The sequence below is a fragment of the Montipora capricornis genome, chromosome 7 (assembly GCF_036669925.1).
Source record: "Montipora capricornis isolate CH-2021 chromosome 7, ASM3666992v2, whole genome shotgun sequence".
In the NCBI taxonomy this organism is placed as follows: Eukaryota; Metazoa; Cnidaria; class Anthozoa; order Scleractinia; family Acroporidae; genus Montipora; species Montipora capricornis.
Window position 1 is genome coordinate 38,459,982 of NC_090889.1, and position 20,000 is coordinate 38,479,981.

Consider the following 20,000-nt stretch of genomic DNA (forward strand, 5'->3'; position numbering starts at 1 on the left):
CCAATTTCAATAAGGGTCATGAAGTGTCCCCTTGCTCTTCTTCCCAACTTCAACATCACTCGTGTCTCGGAATACAGACAATAAAATCACAAAGTGTGACCCCCAAATGATGCTCTTTAAGTAAAGATTAACTGCTGCATTTACCCAAAGCTAACCCTTCCCTTGTTGTTGAATACATACAGCAAATGCTCAGACTTACAATAAAGGGGCACTTGTCAAACTTGAGCATGTATCTAATTAGAGTCAATTCTGGACATAAGTGCATCACCATGATCAACTATCATCAGCAAGTAAGTATCATAATGGGTTATTTGCTGATAACAGCCCAAGTATCCTTTGGATATCCTAGAAAGGGGATCTACCACTTTCCTTTGTGTACCAAATGGCAAGATTTATTAAACTTTGGATTTTTAACTGTTGAAGTTGTAAGCCTTCAACACTGTACCTGAGACTCAGGGAGACATGTATACAATGAAGAAATAATTGTCTTGATGCCACTTCTCTGTTTTGCCTTCTTTAGCTTCTCCTGCGACATTTGAGACTCCAAGTACAATCCAAGGAACACCAGCGCCATCCCACACCGTTCCAGGCACCGAAAGCAGAGAAACTGTTGAAGCTGCAAACAGTTCAACTAAGAATGCACCAAGCAAAAACAAAGATGAATCAGACTCGACTTTGGATAAGTTCTTGGCCAAAAACACGAGTGAAGACAATGCCTCGTTTGAACAAATCGCGGAAACATCCAGGCAAAAACAGAGAGAAAAATATGGATGGCTCTATGATAGAGAAAATGAACAGACAGAAAGAAAAGAACAACGACTGGCCTTGCCAGAATCTGAAGAAGGAGATCAATTTAAATACGAGGACAGGCCAGCAATGATAGAAACATGGAACTATACAAACAAAAATGCACTTATGTATTACCCTGCAGGAGTTGATGCATCCGTTCAAGAGAAAATTGATGGAAAATTTACGAAAAGACAGGAAATTGTCCATGCAAACAGCAGGTTTGGCAAGGATCCATTTCCTGAAGAGTCCTGTGAGGACAAGTTAGCTGCTGCGGCAGCTACTCGTGTGGCTAAACAACAAGGAAAGATAGGGGTGGATGGACTGGTGCAAGGGAGCAATGAGACACCCAAGGTTAAAGGGTATGGTTTTGTGGCTACACCGTCACCTGTTCCAGGTATGTAAATCCTATTGTTTTCACTTGTTTGTTGTGGAAGTGTGAAGTCTTGATTATGAAGCCAGTTCACAGAGTCTGACACTGCTTTCCTCATACACCACTGGTAGCTGTGGCAAGTCTAACCGCCACAGCCTGTAATCTCAATCTGAAAGTAGCAATTTCAAAAAAGATGGTTAAAAGTCCCAACTGGTCTGAGTAAAGCAGTTGGATATTTTAAGAAGTATGGTAAATGTACATGTACATGTATGTGCAATTGTTAATTATTTTGCTGGTTGGGAGGTCCATATACTTTGCGAAAAACTGTGACAGTGGTCTTGAAATTGCAGCCTCTGGAGGCTTTTTCATGACCAAGGTCACAGTTTTTTTACTATATGGACCGATCCTTAGCTTGTAAATTATTTATTTTTTCCTCTCTCTTTCTCTTCCTCTCTGAAATCACTTTTGTAATTGTTGACTTGTGTTGTGCTTGGTGGCAAATGCAGACTCTGTTTCCAAGACTCTTGTCCAACAAAAACCTGTCTTGAAACTAAATTCGTTATATGTAAACAGATTCAGGTGAAAGTCATGATTGGTTTAACTGTTGTTTTGTTACCTCCCACTCCATGTATGTCAAGACTAGACTGTCTGCGTCACATCTACAGTATTTTATTTTTAAACCCTAGTTTTAACTGGGGTTCTATTACCGTCTGCAAGTCAGACTAGCACCAAGACTCCTGAAAATCTGGCTATCAGTGAACGGAAAAATAATTTTTCATTATACACAGATGTACATGTAATATTACTGTATTTATTTACCCTGAAACAGTATTGTTAGTCTGCATTTCAGCTCAATTGAAACCATTTGACCATCGTGTGGGTTGAGAATACATGTAGTTTCTGATAAAAGTCAATTTATAAGACAATAAACATGAATCATATTCATTAGGGAAGAGGAGCATGCTGTAACCACCAGTTCAACTTGGAACTCAAAGTTTCTTATCACAAACTTTATCAATGGGTTCACCAATAGACTGTATTCATAAATGGTGGCCAATAAAGTGTTCTTTTGTCTTCGTACTAATGAGACCAACTAGCCTTGCACCAAAGTGACATTTCTTTTGTATTCTGTCCATGGAAACGAGGCTAGTTGGTCTTGGTAGCACAGGGGCAAAGGAATAATTTATTGCCCACCATTTATGAATATGTTCTACTTTAACTAATTAATTGACAGTTAAGAATAAAATAATATAAGCGATATAAAAATAGAACGACGTTTCTATGACTCCATGTCATCATTATCGAGTTCGCAGTCCATGATAGAATTGATTGAATATATAGTACTGTAGTAGTAGTGTGAAAATATGTAAGGAATTGAAAAGGGTATTAAAGTAATCAATTGTTATGTAAAAAGTTTGGCGCGAATTGAATCCGATTGCCTGTTAATGATGACATGGAGTCATCAAAACGTTGTTCTATTTTTATATCGCTTGTATTTATTCTAAAGTGCTTCACGAAACCTTTTATCATCAATAATAATAATTTGACAGTTACATGTTATACTATTCAGTTTTGTTTGCCTTTGTTTTGCTTGTGATCAGGTGTAGATGCATCACCCCTCATGACATGGGGCAGTATCGAAGGCACCCCATTTCGCTTGGATGGTGGTGATACACCCATTCCAGGTACCCCTGGTCCCACCTTCAAAATGCCAGAGCCAAAGAGAAGGGATCAGCTGGGTCTGGCATTAGCAGAGAAAGTCAGCAGACAACACAGGGAGAAAAGACGACAAGCACTGGCCAAGGCTACTGCTTTGATAAGTGGGTAAGAGACTAAAAAGCGGATCTGGGCTGATGATTGAGAGAGCAGAAGACTGGGATTCTCATATAACCCACTTAACAACAAAAGTAATGTTCCTATGTCAAAAGACATTTGACAAATAAAATAGGTTGCATAACTGGCGGGATACTTAATCATGGAATTATTTCAACATGTGCAATAAATAAAATTAATGGTTCCTTCGATGTGTTTCGGCTGTAAGTTATATGCTGACGAGAAGTTTAGACTTGTTGCTCCACTGTGTCTCACTCTTACAGTGACTTGACAAAAATTAATATTGTACCAGTTTCACAGCTATCTAAGGGTAAAAGAGATCCTCAACTGCAACATCTTTGCCTTCAAGCTCAGTACAGAAAGAATAGTAACAATAATTATTGTGCCATTTAAAGGGTAATGGCCAGCGGGGTCTTTCTATTGCTGTGATCTTCTTCCTTCCGTGTAAACAGCCTCTTGGTATCTGAAATGCATATGATGAATGACCCTAAATGACATCAGCTGTCCTTATGTAACTGTGGGAGAAGGTCTAGGGTGGGGTGGGGGTGGGGGTGGGGCTGTGGGTTGTCTATCTGAGAAGTACTCTCACTACTCTAGAGACCAGGTAAAGGTTTTGGCAATTTGGTTCAAATTAAATTACGATTGTCTTGTGTAAGATATTTAAATGGAAAAACTAGTTTTTTTAGTGGACTGAAGTGCACTTGGCCTTCACCTTGATGCAGAGTTTTCTTTTTGTTGAAGGAGTCCCAAACACATGAACACAGTTGACCGTCTTGGCCAGATGTCACCAGCAGCACAGAGATTAGCATCACAAAGATTAGGAATTAGAGCAGGGACTGACAAATCTTTGCGAGCAAGTTACACTCCGTCACCCGCTCATCAACCATCAGTTGCTAACACACCAACTCGTTCCCAGCCGTCAACTCCTTCTACATCACAGAATTATAATTCAGCACCAGAGATTGTGTCCCTTACAGACAACTTACTTAATTTGCCCAAGCACTGAAACAGTCGTATTATTGGGCACAACCTGGCTGAAGATGTAAGAAGAGTCGACAGGGCACTTGAGGCCTTCTATACGTAAACGTGCAATCTCCAGTGATTCCAATCATTGCAGTCAATCACTGCAGCAGAATATGCTCATTGGTGATTGGCTGATTTTAATCCACTTTCCTGCTGTGTGATCGATAGCTGTGAACATTGAAACTGACATTCAGAGTTTGCACTTAAGTCTGTAAGTGCAACCGTTGAAGCTGGACTGAGATAAAAAAAAACATCACAACTTCAATTTTTTCCAATGTCACCTCAGAATCTATCACAGTCCAGTATGTACATGTAGCAATCAGAAGTGGAGGAATGAACCTCCCCCCTCCCTCTTCCCCTCTCCTTAGGAACACATGTTATGACTGGTTGATAAGAATGCATCTGTTAATGCAACTATAATAACATGGCTTTTGTCAATAAGCAACAGACTCAGATTTACTGCTGCACTGTTATAATTCTGTGTAATGATCACAGGGTTTTCTTTAAGGTTTTAAGTAGCCGGAGTTTTCTGCAAAGTAGACGGTTGTGGGTCCGGAGGACCCACACGATGGGCTTTAGCCCATCGCTTCTAGGGGGGTCCGGGGGCATGCTCCCCCTGAAAATTTTTGAAAACTGAAAGCCGGAAAATGCATTTCCTGGCATTTTGGGCCATGAAACTCAAGCATTAGAGGGATGAATTAAGCTGCAACTATACTATGAAAACCATGTTACTCAAAGAAAGACGAAGCGATATTTCAATAATACAACCCTATAAACAAAAAGTTGAGTGATATTTTATGTATCTTTTTGGTGGTTTTGCTGGAGCTAACGAGCCTGGCAAATATTGCCACTTGACAACTTGTAAACATGGCACATACTTTGAAGGACTAGACCAGCAAAGGCTTCTGATTGGTTTTTAAATTAAGAAGCTGATTGGAGGATACTAATTGGCCAATGGCGTAAAGGATGTTTCGATTCTGTTTAGGTGTGAAGATGACACACATTCGTTCCATTGTGTAATTAGCGAGAAAATATGCTTGCGGAACTTGGTTGTAGTAATTTCGAAAATTGAAAATCACTCGAGCGGTTTAAGAGTGATGTAGTTTTTTTTCCGAAGAGTTTAGGAGTTCCGTAAAGCAGTGAGAGTTGATCAAGAGTGACGTTGGATAAAGATCCGTTGTCATGTTGGAAGCGTAGAGATGCCCTCCAGAGGACGAGCACTTACGCGGGCAAGTAGGATTTAACTCCGAGGAGCGTTACGTTTAAGTGTTTAAATAAAGTCTACGAGTCCTCAGCTTCTACGTTCGCTATAAATGATCAACTGAAAGGTTCGAAGTGAAAACGAAGGAGCGGTTAGTGAATGATCAGGGGCTAGTTTTGTTCCTCAGTTGAGTTGTGGTAAGAGATGCGTGAACGCAGGCTGAGCGTGTTGCTATTAGAACATCATATGTAAATTTCCTTCTGGATTGAGAACAAACCTTTTGAAAGTGTTTCTTTGTTTACAAGTTTTTTTATGATTGCGGCGTGATTAAAGGAAGTTTTGCGCGGACTAAAACGTCCTTGAGTGATTTTCCCTTCCGGTAAGATACAATCGGTGGCTGTTTAAAGATATCGAAATCCAATATGGCGGACAACAAATCATATTGTTCCTACTTTCCCGCCACCGCAGCAAGATTTTTTCAAAACGAAAGTCTCAAACATAGCGTTTTTAAACTACCCTTGAGTCAGAAGTCTTTTATGTGTTTTCAGAAAAGATAAGCACTGCAAATTTTTATTTGTATTGAGCCCAAGTAGTTTAGACCTCATAAACATCATCTCCTCTACATGTCTTGACTCTTCAAACAATGAAAGTAGCCGGCGAAACCTGACAGAGAAGCCGGCGAACTTCGCCGGCTGCCGGCTCTTATATACAACGTAACCCTGGTAATCTCATCTTCAAACACCACTCACCACATTGCATTTTCACAGTTCAACTTCCCTGCATGCACTATGCAAGAATCGCATGGATCACCTCTACATGTACATGGATTTCTCAAGGAAAGACAATAGGTGCAAGACGATTGACTGGCCACAGGATTTAAAACCTTTTGAAGATGTTTAGATGGCCTTGTAAACATAAAAATATTGTTGATCAATAAATGTATAATTATTATTGATGTCCAAGATTCTGAAACTTCACAGAGCATTCAGGTGATGCAACTGGTACTCTCAAACTTGCCATAATGTTTCAATGTTGATGCAGTCTTTCTAGGATTTGCAATCCGTGATGGCAATCTGGTGCAGGTTTTTATCACTGCAATATTAAATTGTAGTTAAATGTTTATTCAAGTTTTCTTTTCTTTTAGTCTTTCTTTATCGAAATATATTTTCTCCATCCTGTCCGCTTCTCAGAATCAAGCATCTCCCCGGGATTTGGTGGAACTTGAGGGATCTCCTGTTTGAACAAAGATAATTTTATCATTTTCTTTTATTTGAGAAACTTATGAGTTCCTGGTAATATACTTCTGCTGAAAATCAATGCTCCATATGAAAGTTGTCGGTTCTAAAAAATGCTGGTGTATTCTGACACCGGGTTACAATGCGTTGGTATTTTGGCTAAACTGATCCTTGCAACAAGTAAAAAGCAAGTTCATTTCCATGCCCTGAGAAGTAGTCAGTTCACCATACCCACAGATGCTAACAGTAGGCTTCTTAAAAATAATTTATTTTCATTCTTTCATTCTAAGAGCCCAGTTGTCTTAAAGACTAAGACCTCAAACACTAAGTGATCTTGTAACAGGAGGCTGACTATCTCAAAGACAGGTCATTTAGGTCTGAGAAAATGATGCCAAAGACTAATTCTTTGATTAATGCAGTATGTCCAAAATGCAGTGCATCATCTATAGAGTATGTGCATGGCGGCCATATTAGAGGACTGAAACAAAAGAATGATATTCCTTTGGGGAATAAATGTTATTTTTATGCAAATATCTTTAATTGTTTTGGTGCTCCAACATGGCCGCCATGCACATACTCTATAGAATACTCAAGTTTTAATGGTATGAAAGCCCAAACCTATAGAATAGCATGCTGTACACACAAAATGCAGTCTGAAATCCTTCTATAAAAAGTCTTTGCATTTTGCTGTGCAAGTGATAAAAAAAACTTTCAAAATATGAAGCATCCTTGGAGACCCAGGGGCAGATCGTGGAAGAGCACCCAGCCCGCCTTAATATGCTTTTCTTTGTCATCATTTTCTTTCCCCCGCTCTACTTCCCCTTGTCTCCACAATCTGCCCCTGGGTCTCCGAGGATGGATTTGAAGGAAAAAAGGAAACTACATTTTGATTGTTGTGACAGTATTATTTTGTGTGAACCAAAGAATAACTTACCATACTTGGTCTGTAATATAAGTGAACCATTTGACTTCCAGCCAATGCTGACGCCAAACTGGCTGCAAGAAAAGTTAAGTATCTGCCCCACGACACTCCAGCCGGCATCATAAACAATCATGAGTCTTCCTGTTCTTGTTGTCGTCTTTCCAGTTGTCTCTGTGATTCCTTTCTAACATAAACGTCATCTTGTAATGAAAATGCACATAATAATCATCAGGATAGAATTTTCAGAAACTGAAGTTTTAATTCCCTGATTGTGGACCAGAAACTGAAGTTTTAATTCCCTGATTGTGGACTAGTGATTTTGCCTTAAGTAGTCTCAAAAAAGAGCCTTGGCCAGTGGCATTGCAATAATAAATCTTATTGTTGTAATGCCACCAGTTAACTGGTTTCTGATCATATGTTCTTTAAGCATTGACATTGTCCAAGCTTGTTAACAATAATATGGTAGACGGTTAATGGCGAATCTTCTTGGTATTGTCAGGACACTGGTGCAAACTCACCAAGCTGTGTTGAAAAGTGGGAAGGGACCTGGAGACAAAGGAGATAGGGATGGGAGGAATTCCTATAGAAACACTATGTTTTTATCATGAACTCCTGCGTCCACAGTTCTCGTCCCTTCCCGCCTTTGGACACAGTTAATCTACCACATTGCTTCCTTCACACAAAGCACCATTTCACTTAAATAATGCAGGTCATATACAGGTCTTTATTTTCCAGTACAATCAAAGGGACTCAATGAGGCAATGAATTTAACCTGGAAGGGGAATAATGTAAATAACAGATAGGATTTTCCAAGAATGCAATATTACAGCTCCAGATATATATAGCATCGCATACAACTGCCGACTGGTTGGCTCAGTTGGTTGAGCATCGGACAACTGTGCAGCGATGTAGCAAGATCAGAACTCTGGCCAGACCAACACTTGGGATCTGGAGACATTTGATTGACATCCACCTAAATTTTAGTTTCTAAATATGAAAAAATGTCATTAAGGGGCGCGTGTGAGTAATGTCCGCTGTAAATACTGAGAAAAGGCTTGTAATAAAAGCAGTTATCAGTCACACATGCCCCTCAACAACATTTTTCCAAATTTTGAATGTAAAAATTTAGGTGGACATCAATCAAATGTTTCCATGACGAATTAAAATCCTGCCAAGAGAATGGAACTGTTGTCATGGAAACATTTGATTGACACCCACCTACATTTTAGTTTTGAAATATGAAAAATTGTCTTTGAGGGGCGCGTGGGACTGATAACCACTATAACTGAGCGGAGGTATGTAAAAATGACATCTGCAAGTCAGGTTAGGCTCTCTCTGGTCTCGAATAAGGGTGATAAAACGTAGGCCTCGTCTCACAACCTTCAATGTTCATAACCCTGTGGGACGTAAAAGAACCCACACACCATTCGCAAAGAGCAGGGCTTGGAGTTCCCGGTGTTGTGTTGTGGTCAATACTATTTCACTTACAGAAAGTTTCTTTTCCAATTCGGACTTTTATCATAAACAGCTCAATTCCAGCTCCAATGATAAAGAAGAGCGGTAAAAATTTATAGACACCAAGGCGTCGATAAAAAGCTGATATTTTTCTCTGCAACATGAGCTAAACTTTGTGTTCATGAGAACTTGTTGAAGACGCCGCCATGTTGAAGTATTAGATACACCTTGTGCAGATTATTTCACGTGCATTTTTCTGGTGTACTAACCGCTGGTTCTTACACAGCCGTCTCACTAATTGAAAAATGTAAACAGTCTGAAAACTTCTTCAAAATCACTTCATACACCTGCGATTGCCTGAAATATCATGACGCAAAATACTGGAAAAAGTTTACGATACAGTCCATATTTGTAAGTATAATTTTTTGTTGAAAAAATACGGATTTGTGGTGCACAGAACGTCTTTAGGCACAGCTGGGAATGAACAGAAAAGAATCCATTCATGTCGGATCATGTCGTGCTGGATTCAGCGTTTTACAGGCGTGGCTTTCGAAATCCAGACGCTTGGATTGACCTCTTTGTTTGTTTTCCAAACCAACTTTTTTTCTAAATTTTATGTAGTTAACCCTTGAACGCGTCATTCTTGGAAAAAGTAAGATCAAGACAGGATCAGCAGCGCGAAGACAAGATCGGAAAAAATAATCCCTCATGAGGATAAGATTCAACACTTTTGGAGGTGTAACTTTGAACCTGAAATCAGCGTGCATTTGTATGAATGCATTCAAAAACTTTGCACAAAAATTTAAGTTAATTGAGCTGCCTGTGCCTCTGAAATGTTCTGCTGGCTCTGTTTTGGACTTTGTACTTACTTTGTACTTTTTTTTTTTTTGGGTGGGGGTGGGGGCAGGGGGCCACGATTTTACTGTGCATGCGCAAAATTATTTTTTGCTTCGTAGACACTTTTCAGAAAAGGCAGGTATCTCCTCATTCAGAGGCAATTGCAATGACCACTGAACCACAGACAACTGCTCATGATCAACAGATCAACACGGAAATTACATATTCAGGGCTCAAAATAACGGCCGGTCATTAGACAACATCCCCTCTAAAATGGGTTTTGTCTGATTCATTCCTTGGATAACTGGACATTTTGTCTGGTTGTTTTAAGGAATATGACATGATGCATATTCGTCAGTCTTGTCCAAGCAAAACCAGATTTGACCGGACAACTTGACTGGCGCCAGCCAAGAAATTATTTCAAGCCATGGTAATGAAGAATTGTGTGCATGACCGAAAACGAGATTTTTGTGTTTTTGTTGCACGCAATGCAATATCCAGTCATCGTATGACTCGGTGATCCATCTTTAATACCGGGCTAATTTCTCCCAGTATTGTTAAGAAGAAGAATGAAATATTTTAAAATACCATTGTACAAACTTGTAAAGCATCTCTTTACTCGTTTTGATTGGAGTCAACGATTTTTAACACCAGTTATGTGAACAACTATTCTACGATCACACTTAATCATGTCATGGAATGTGGACTTCGGACTATGGAATTGAACTGGATATTGACCAAGATATTGTAACATCAAAAATCCATGAAATCACTGTTTACTTTTAAAGGAAATTGGCTAGAAAACCTTCGAAAAAAGGGTAGGATACCCGTAGCCTCTTGTTAAGATGAAATTCTAAATTAAAACCAGTTAATATATGTATTTAGGAAGATCAGTGAGGAAATGTTTTTCAAGAAGTTCAATCCCTGTCTTCCATTAGTTTGCACTTTTATACCAGTATTAGATAGTCCAATTGAAAACCAAGAGAATTTACTGCTTAACCAATACTGCTTAACCAATGGTTAGCAGATGACAGGACAATGCAGAGAAATTACATATGTAATTTTTTTAAAATTTTCATTGCAGTGTGAAAGATTTGCAAAATGCAAATCAAGATGGTGTTGTTAATGAGGAGGATGTACCGGTAAATATCAAGCAAGAAAAAGAGTCCAGGAAATCGCCAAAGAAACCCAGGCAACCAGTTAAAAGATTTGGAGATATGTCTGAAGAAGATGTGCTAAAACGAACTTTACCAGAACATCTAGGATACAACCTGGATATACTGTTTGTAAGTTTGAGATAATGAGAAAAGTAATCTATTTTAATTGAAATATTTAATTTAAAATGCAATTCCTACATACTACTACTACTACTACTACTACTACTACTACTACTACTACTACTACTACTACTACTACTAATAATAATAATAATAATAATAATAATAATAATAATAATAATAATTTTATTATTTTTATAGCGCAAGATTCATTAGTATATGATCTAATGCGATTTACATTTACATTAGTGTATAAAATTTTATTATCATTTTGACTAGTAGTAATTAGAATAGTGTTGGTGTAGTCCTGCAAGGTATTTGACTTATTTTTGTTAGTACGCTGTTGCAGTTACTGTTATTAAAATGAATATTTAAAAAAAATGCAGTTTGTGCTGTAAGTCCTTTAATTATGCAATTCAAGTTCATGAGAATTGTTAAATGCGTAAATCACACCAAACTGTTATAAACCAGTTTTTAAAGCATGCTCAGAGTTCTTTTTGTAAGTCACATTAAAACAGAGCTAGGACGTAAATTCTTGGCTTTACTATTGGACCATCACCAGTGTCTAATGAGCTGCAAAGCCTTTAAGAAGAATGCAAGAAATGAACAGGGCTTAGGTTTATCTATATTATCTAACAAGAAAAAATTGTAAGGAGTATTTCAGATTGAACTTTCAAGTCGAGCAAATTAAAATAGGTAATATTGAATTGGCAAAAAAAAAAAGTTGCCATGGTAATCTTATAATCATGATGATGATGATGATTATTATTATTATTATTATTATTATTATTATTATTATTATTATTATTATATTAATCTGCACTTAATATGTATATAAGAGGTTAAACCTCATATACTTATTGAATGCAACAATAAGAAAAATACGCACACAGACTTACATGACACAACCTGTTCACTATATAGTGGTTCAAGGAAAGTACCGGTATATGCAGTACATATGTAGAGGATTAAAGACTAATAATTTATTGATTCTCTTACAACACAGAAGAAACAAATAAATCCCTGTCAAAAAATATGTCTTAAATAAAAGACGAAATACTCTTGTACATGTATAGGTGAAACCCTAATAGTGCTACATTTCACCATCTCACTATCAAGTTACCTCTTTAAAAGTGTGTACAATAGACTATATTCATAAATGGCAGCCAACAAATTATTCTTTTGTCTTTGTGCTAATCATTCTCACTAGTGTCACTTTGGAGCAAAAATCCTTTTGAGTTTTGTTCACGCTAACAATGCTAGTGAGGATGATTAACATACATGTTGAGACAAAAGAATAATTAGTTACCATAACAGCCATTTCTGAATATACCGGCTATGTTTAGGGTCATAATGACAACAAGGCTTTCTGCTTCCATCCTAGGACCTCCCTATCTCTCTCTCCTACCACTTCTATCTGCACTGTTATTATTATTATTATCATTATTATTATTATTATTATTATTATTATTATTATTATTATTATTATTATTATTATTAGGGGCCATTAAGCACATTGCTGATACAGTTGGTTTCTCCACGCAAACCAGCCAAAAAAATCTTCAAATAAATTATTTAATTGAAACACCTGAATTTAAGAAAGATGATAGTTTTCATTTGCTGAAGGCCAGGTAAATATCAGTGATTTAAGGATAATTACATCTTTATTGAAAATTCTCTGCACTGATTACATGGTTGCACTTGAGGTGATTACCGGTATTGTGGGATAATCACCTAGAAGCTTTTTTTGTTTTTTCAAAATGACTGCAAGCCGTTTCATTGAGGTGACAAACAAAGAAATTATTCATTGTTGTTGACATTAATCAGTGAATATCAGGGAATAAAAACTTCGGAGAATAATCATTGCTAGATAAAAACCAACACGAAGTCATAGGTGATTATCGTGTATTAGTATCACCCATGTACATGTAGTGGACTAATGCAAATCCTGCATTTTAATTGGCTATGCTACTAGAGGACTATTAGTAATAGTCCTCAAGTAGCGAAAAGCGAGACGCTTTTTCTCAATTTATCCCCAAATTAATATATTTCTTCAACTTGCATTTGCTAACTTTATTATTGCCTGTTCTGTTCGACTAGTTGGGTGATACTAAAACAATTAGACCCTTCGCCTTCAAGGGCCATGGGTCAGTAGTCCATTCGGCTACGGGTCTAATTGTTTAATAATCAACTCAAGTGCAACAAATCAGCCCAGAGAACTTTCAATAGTCACCTAATAGTATGTAATATATTTATGCTATTATAAAATATTTAGACAATGCCGATGTCTGACCTGAATTTGTTCCAGGTAGGAATCAATCCTGGGTTAATGGCTGCTTACAAGGGACACCACTATGCCGGAGCAAATAATCACTTCTGTAGGTAAAATTTAGGTCCTAATAATTATATCTTACTTGAACTATTTTGTCATATTTTCATAACATCTCGTTAAATCATGTCCTAATTTTGATGAGATCTTTTAAAGATAAAATTAACTGTGCAAAATACTGCCCCTTAATTTCACCCAAATAGTTCCTTAAGCCACCTAATCTGCATAGCTGGCAGGATATTTTATTGCAGCATTATTTACACACATGGGAGTATTATAAATCAATGGTTGCTTCTTGTGTTTTGGCCGCGAGTGAAAATCCCGTGAATGAAACAATGGCTTAAAAATAATGTTCAGCTATAAATTGCAGGGTCACTTCCATTCTCCCTTTAATACATTTTATACAGTACCTGCTCTTCAAAAGCATACATGTGCATGTATTTCATTCATTGAGTCCTTTCACAAGAACACGAGCCCAACAAATTGACCTGCTCCCAACTGGGTGGCTTCATAGCTGAGAGTTGGTAGATCTCGAGGGTTGCACCGGCATCGCAAAGGTCATGGGATCAAATCTGTTGAAGCCACATGAAATTTTCAGGTGTCTATAAAACGACAATTGCTTAAATTGTCCAGGTAAGTGGGTCACTGTCTAGTTTCATTAGATGTGAATTTATACTGATATTCAGAAGACGACCCCAGATGTGCCAGCATCAACAGTCATTCAAACCAAGTCTTGATTATTCAACCAAAGTGGACACTTGTCGCGAAAATGTTGAAATGAAAAGCTGAATAAAGTCTTCGGAAACCAGGAGGGCAATTAGACATGCAACATTTTCTTCGAGAAAAAGCCGCGACAAATTGATGTACAACAGTGAATATTCTGTCCTCTTTTACACGAAACTCTTCGTGTAAAATTTTACGGAAGAATTTATTTACGCATAGTTTCGTGTATTTTTTTACTCGCGCGTAACGCGCGCGTAATTTGCGTGTAAATTGCGCGCAATATGGCGGACTTAAGCGCATGATACGCGCGTGTAATGCTGCTATTCCTGCGGCCAATACAGTGGTTCATAACACATATAGCCAAAACAAAATCTTTCATAAATTTAGTTCTCTATTCTTCTAGCATGACAAAATAATTCAGCAGGTCTATACAAGAGAAAATGAGGGGACAGAGAAGGAGGCTCCCGGTCCAGCCCTTGGGATATGTCATGTCTACGAAAGTTATTTTTAGACGAGCGGAAGTCTTTGTTCTAGCGGAAGTCTGTATTCCGAGACGTCCGCATGCAGGTCAACCTCGGTCTGATGTTTGAAAGAAAATAAATATTCATTAGCCTTCCACGTGCGCCGCCATTTTCTCTCTTCACTAAGAGCCTGAGAGCGAGACAAGACTGCATGCGGACGTCTCGGAAGACAGACTTCCGCTAGAACAAAGACTTCCGCTCGTCTAAAAATAACTTTCGTGGACATGACATATCCCAACCAACTCCCTGAGCCTCCGTCTCTGTCCCCTCATTTTCTCTTGGTCTATAACATTAATAACATTATTGTTTGATTCGTTCTGTTTCTGTTATTTATTCAGGGCGGTGTTTGTATGAGTCAGGGTTGGTGCCTGAGCAATTAACCTATCTTGATGATGTGAGATGCCCATCTACATATAGTATTGGCTTAACCAACATGGTGGAACGAACCACTAGAGGAAGTGCAGACTTGTCCAGGTGACATATTTCTCCATATTCCAACATCACGTATCTCATGATGTACTGACAGTTGGCAAGAATTACTACAAAGCACTACATGTAGCTTGTAAAGGGAAATCTTTGCTGATGTCATTCTTTTACCAGTTGCTTGTGAAAGTCATAGTGCCTTTAACATATTGGCTTTAAACGTTCGAAGACTGTTAAACTTAAGCTTCGCCTTTTACCTAATTTTTCTTTCCGTAATAATCAGCGAAATATTATCCACAAAAAAACAGTACAAATATTAAAATTATTAGTTGGAAAAAGTTAGTGTTATTAAGCCAATACATTCTTTGGGAGTAATTACATAATACTCGGCTAACGCTTCCTCGTTCCCGGCTAAGCGGCTACGTGGCTAATGAGTGGCTGAATGAGTGAGTGACTAAGCAAGTACGCTGTTAACGTGCCAATGTTTAAACTACGTGGCTACCCGACGATCATCGCTATGGGATGCCTTGTCTTTTGTACGCTTTAGCCCTATAACTCCCAGTGGCCACTAATATAGCTGTCACTCTGTCTGACCATAGTTAATAGTTATGGTCTGACGCCATACGATTTTACTTGTCAATGGGGGGCCCCCTCGGGCCTTTAAAAAGGGTTAAGAACGATGTATACCCTGGGGGTTTTTCTACCATTGTAGATGATGTAGCCCCGAAGCCGATGATGTAGCCCCGAAGCCGCAGTTTGCTCGTTTGCGCGTATCAGAGTAGCCTCTTTGCCACAATTTTTTAAAGTGTTTTGGAAAGGCCGGGTATTCTACAGTTAAGCCATCCTGTAAAACTGGACATTTTGAAGTAGCAGTCGTCACTCAAGATTACGAGGTAGATCAGTTTCACATTTTGTGAGAGCGCAGGAGCCCATACTGATGGACTCCTGGAGAGAGCTAAATGTGAGGTGTAACACATTCCATCTTCTACAGTTCACAATGCGAAAACTCCTTATGTTGACAATTTCAGCCCAGCAGTATAGCGGGGCAATTGTCACCAGTGAATAAGGAAGGTAGTAGGCTCGACTCTTGTTCGGGAGCGCTCGGATTTGTTCCGAGTATCCCCGAATCACCATCTCCCACGAGTCTTTTGTACTTCAGTCGTAGAACATCCGAACTATTAATCGGAAGGTCTTAGGTTCGACTCTTGTTCAGGAGCACCCGGACCTCGAGTCGATATTGCTCTCCAAAGCGAGCCTCTCTCCGCCCCGCCTCGCTTTGGAGAGCTTGTTCGCAGGCTACTTCAAAGATTTCCTTACTCTTTCATACCAATAGACCTAATCGGCTAACTCAATGTTGTACCCAATAGGCCTTTCCCATTATATTAAACTTCAACTTGATAATGGAAACTGGATGATATGAAATTTTTTTGACATTCATTCCAACGTGTTTCTATTGTTTTTGTCCTCACGGCCTCACTATCAAGCTGAACATTTGATATTTCGAAAATGGCCTATACAAATCTTCCGGGATTAAGATTCTTTGTGTATTGTGTTTGCATTGCAATGGAGCATTCATATTTAAATGATATGGAAATACCTGGAACAAAACGTTTATTCCCAAAGGGATTGAATTGGGTACAACATTGAGTTAACCGATTACTGAGGTCGGGTCTATGGACGTGGAGAAATCGAGAGAAGAGACAGTACTAGATAATGTTGGTCCTCTTATTAAACAATAAAGAGAAATTCGGTTGAAGTTAAACTGTTAAGAAAGGACCAAACAAGAGTTCTTTTTTCTTTGGAAATCACTTCAGAAATCGAACCATCAGGAAAAAAGGGAATATTTTGTCGGTCTGTGTACCTGAAACGTCCAGTGACGTTGTCGGAAACATCTCCTTTTGGTATAACACCAAACAAACCAACAACTTTTGTTCTGCTTTTACCACACTCAGTTACAATGTATTGTTTCAAAAAAGACTGCTTGAGTGACATATCAATTTCATTTGTTAAAGGAAGGAAATGAGAGATGGAAAAGAAGTACTTATAACAAAAGTGCAGAAGTATAAGCCATTGATAGTGTGTTTCAACGGAAAAGGCAAGTAATTATTTTGATTTACAAGTGTTTTCATTTTATTAATTGTAATTTTCCTCGTTGAGGAAAATGTAAAGAAAAAAGACAAGATATGTGTAATTACGATGTAAGTGAAACATAATGAAAAAGCCAACGAAAAAGCAAAATATCACGCATGCGCTGGGAATTGTCAAAGGAAGATAGAATAGACGTACGTTTCAAAGCAAAAACAAGATTCAGTCTGAGTCGAATTCTTAATGAGCGTAGCGAAAACTTTTTGGAGGCTTGTCATGTAGATGAACAATATCAATAAGAATGGTTTATTTCGGTTTTCTAAATTACAGAATAGGCTCTTCATCCTAAAGAAACTAATTGATAAATCAAATCAAATGTTGGTTTTTGAGGAAAGGGAAAAACCGGAGCCAGTCTCCGGAGAAAACCCTCTCGGAGCAGAGTAGAGAACCAACAAACTCAAGCCACATATATATGACACCAAGACTGGGAATCGAACCTGGACCACATAGGCCGGAAACGAATCAGTCTCACCACTCCGCCAGCCTTGCTTCCCCAGTATTTTGAGGACTGGCTATATTCGTTCGAAATTATCGTTTTCCTAAAGCTGCCTTTTTTTAATTTAGGATTAAAAATAATGCTCGTTTTGCGCGTTTTTTTGACTGCGCATGAAGGAAGTCAACGAAGGTGATTCATAATTCTGTGTGACAAGCATAACAGGTTTCGTGTCGTGTTGCATGTTTCTTGAACCGATTCGTTTTTCCAACAGTTATATACGAGCTGTTTGCGGGTTCCAAGTGTAAAGTGGGGCGTCAAAAGGATCCAATTCCTGGGACGAACTCGGTAAGTGAGTTGAAAAAAAAAATTGATGTTATAGCTTGAGAAACCAGGACGACTCAAATACCCAACGTTTAAACTCAGTTTGTTATGGAAACCATTGATTTTTCCCTAAGATGTTTTTGACCAATCTTGAGAGCTTATTTCAAGTAATGGTAATATATACAGCACATGTCATAGAGCGAGTTTCAATCGAGGGTCGTAAAACCAAAACCAAAACCAAAGTTATTACTTTGGCCAATCAAAAAGGACGGAGACAATCCAGTAAACCAATCAAAACTTGAAGTAATTGCACGTAACCGACAGAAAGCGCCGGAAAATGTGCACGCGCGAGCCACAATTAGTTTTGGTTTCACTTCTGATTGGTTGAAAAAGTGGCTCGAGAACTTTGAACCAATCACGGAGTGAAGTAATGCAAAACCAAAGCAATTCGCTAATTACTTTCGACACTCAATTGAAAACCGCTCTATCAGTTCCAGGACGGTTTACAATTCTCTGAGAGATAGACCACCAACACTGGGAGTCTGCCCTCGCTCTCTTCACCAATAGTGTGTGGGTTCTTTAACGTCCTGAACAGTGTTGATTAACAGAGGTAGGGTTGTGAGACGGGGTCTACGGTTTATAGTCCTTATATGTAACCATTTGCAGATGAAATTTTTCTCAGCTATTTTAACTTCCTCGGTGTTGGTTCTCCGACCTGGGTTGTGAGCCTGCGATCTCCTGCACGAAAGTCCGATGCTCAACCAACTGAGCCATTGGACGTCGGTAAAATGATCGGAACAAGCCGGAAATCGTCAGTTTTACGGAGAGCCTCGGATCTATGTCTGCACGTGACCGGAGTCTCTGAGAAACTCTACGTAGGAGAACATGCGTCCTAGGGTTTTTATAGCCAAAAATGGGCTATTTGAACCTTGCGGCGCCTGCTCACTCCTCGTGCTAACATGAGTGCACCAATCAGAGACCCTTTTCATTGTTCTTTACGAAAACCAACCAGAAAACGCTTTCTTTCAGGGTTCCCCATAGTTCTTCTCTTCCTCAGTCGTGCGAAAAAGGGAAGAGCTCTGGGGTCGAGATTTTTATTTGAGGGTGATTGAGAAAACTGTAGTATATGTAACTGACGCGTGACAATTTTTTCTTGATTGCTTAACTAGCTATTGTTTCACAGTAGTTACAGTTTCAAAGAAATTCTTACAGATTTTGTGTTGCCGTAAGCAGCATTTTTTAGTCCTTTCTCCGTCCCTCCGTTTCTTAGTTTCTTCGTCCTTTGGTTCCTTCGTCCTTTCGTTTCTTTGTTCCTATGTCCTGGACATTACTAAACCACGAAACACCGAAACACAATGTATGAACCCACCATACATTGAGTACTAGCCAACAAAGGTTGAATTTTGAGATGAAATATCGTAAAACGCCATTGCTCCTAATTCATGGAGATTAACATTAGGATTCAGATTAAGATAGAGATTAGAAGCAATAACATTTTAGGCCTAATTTAATAGGTCTATTAATATTTAATCTCAAGTCCAATTTTTTTCGGTTTAGTGTTCAATGTATATTTGGGTCATGCATGGTGTATTGGTGTTTCGTTTCGCAGTTTCGTGGTTTAGTAATGCCCCTTTGTCCTTTCCTTTCTTCATTTCTTCGTTCGTTAGTTAACTTTTTCATTCAGGCACTACCACCGAGCTATGGAAATTACCACTTTTCATCAATTCTGTCAGTATGCAAGACGCACATTATCAACCACGCCTCCCACCACTGTGACCCAGGCTCAACCCTGGCCTCGAGGTCGTATGAGGTCGTCCATCATCGTATGAGGTCGTCCATCATCGTATGAGGTCGTCCATCTCAATCTGACTGCGAGGGTTTTTCTCCGGGTACCGTCCGGTTTCACTCCCTCATCAAAATCGACTCTCAGTTATTAAGATCCGGGCCGCGGATACCCTCGAAATGGATAACCTCTGGTATCCGTCCCTTTCATTGCATTAAAATGAATAAAGTTTTGTTCCTTCCTCTTTCTTAAACCTACAATAAGCTCCAAAAGTGTTGAGACACTTTCCCTTTTAAGGAATCTCTGACAAATCCCTCCCCCAAAGTCTTTCCATCTAAACCCCTCCCCCCCTCCCCCGCCGCAAACAATGTTGTTTT

General features: G+C 38.8%; 2 protein-coding genes across 2 annotated transcripts in view; both read left to right on the top strand.

The window, feature by feature from the left end:
* Positions 1–4,797, top strand: part of LOC138057142 (splicing factor ESS-2 homolog) — a 7,143-nt gene extending 2,346 nt beyond the window's left edge. Inside the window, exons 3-5 of the mRNA XM_068903210.1 lie at positions 521–1,183; positions 2,761–2,983; positions 3,734–4,797. Coding sequence (XP_068759311.1) covers positions 521–1,183; positions 2,761–2,983; positions 3,734–3,998 — 1,151 coding nt within the window. The 3' untranslated portion in view covers positions 3,999–4,797. The remainder of the gene's footprint in view (positions 1–520; positions 1,184–2,760; positions 2,984–3,733) is intronic.
* A 4,323-nt stretch (positions 4,798–9,120) lies between these two features.
* LOC138057141 (G/T mismatch-specific thymine DNA glycosylase-like) overlaps positions 9,121–20,000 on the top strand; it is a 13,089-nt gene continuing 2,209 nt past the window's right edge. Inside the window, exons 1-6 of the mRNA XM_068903209.1 lie at positions 9,121–9,239; positions 10,750–10,951; positions 13,251–13,320; positions 14,854–14,989; positions 16,951–17,033; positions 17,791–17,864. Coding sequence (XP_068759310.1) covers positions 9,196–9,239; positions 10,750–10,951; positions 13,251–13,320; positions 14,854–14,989; positions 16,951–17,033; positions 17,791–17,864 — 609 coding nt within the window. The 5' untranslated portion in view covers positions 9,121–9,195. The remainder of the gene's footprint in view (positions 9,240–10,749; positions 10,952–13,250; positions 13,321–14,853; positions 14,990–16,950; positions 17,034–17,790; positions 17,865–20,000) is intronic.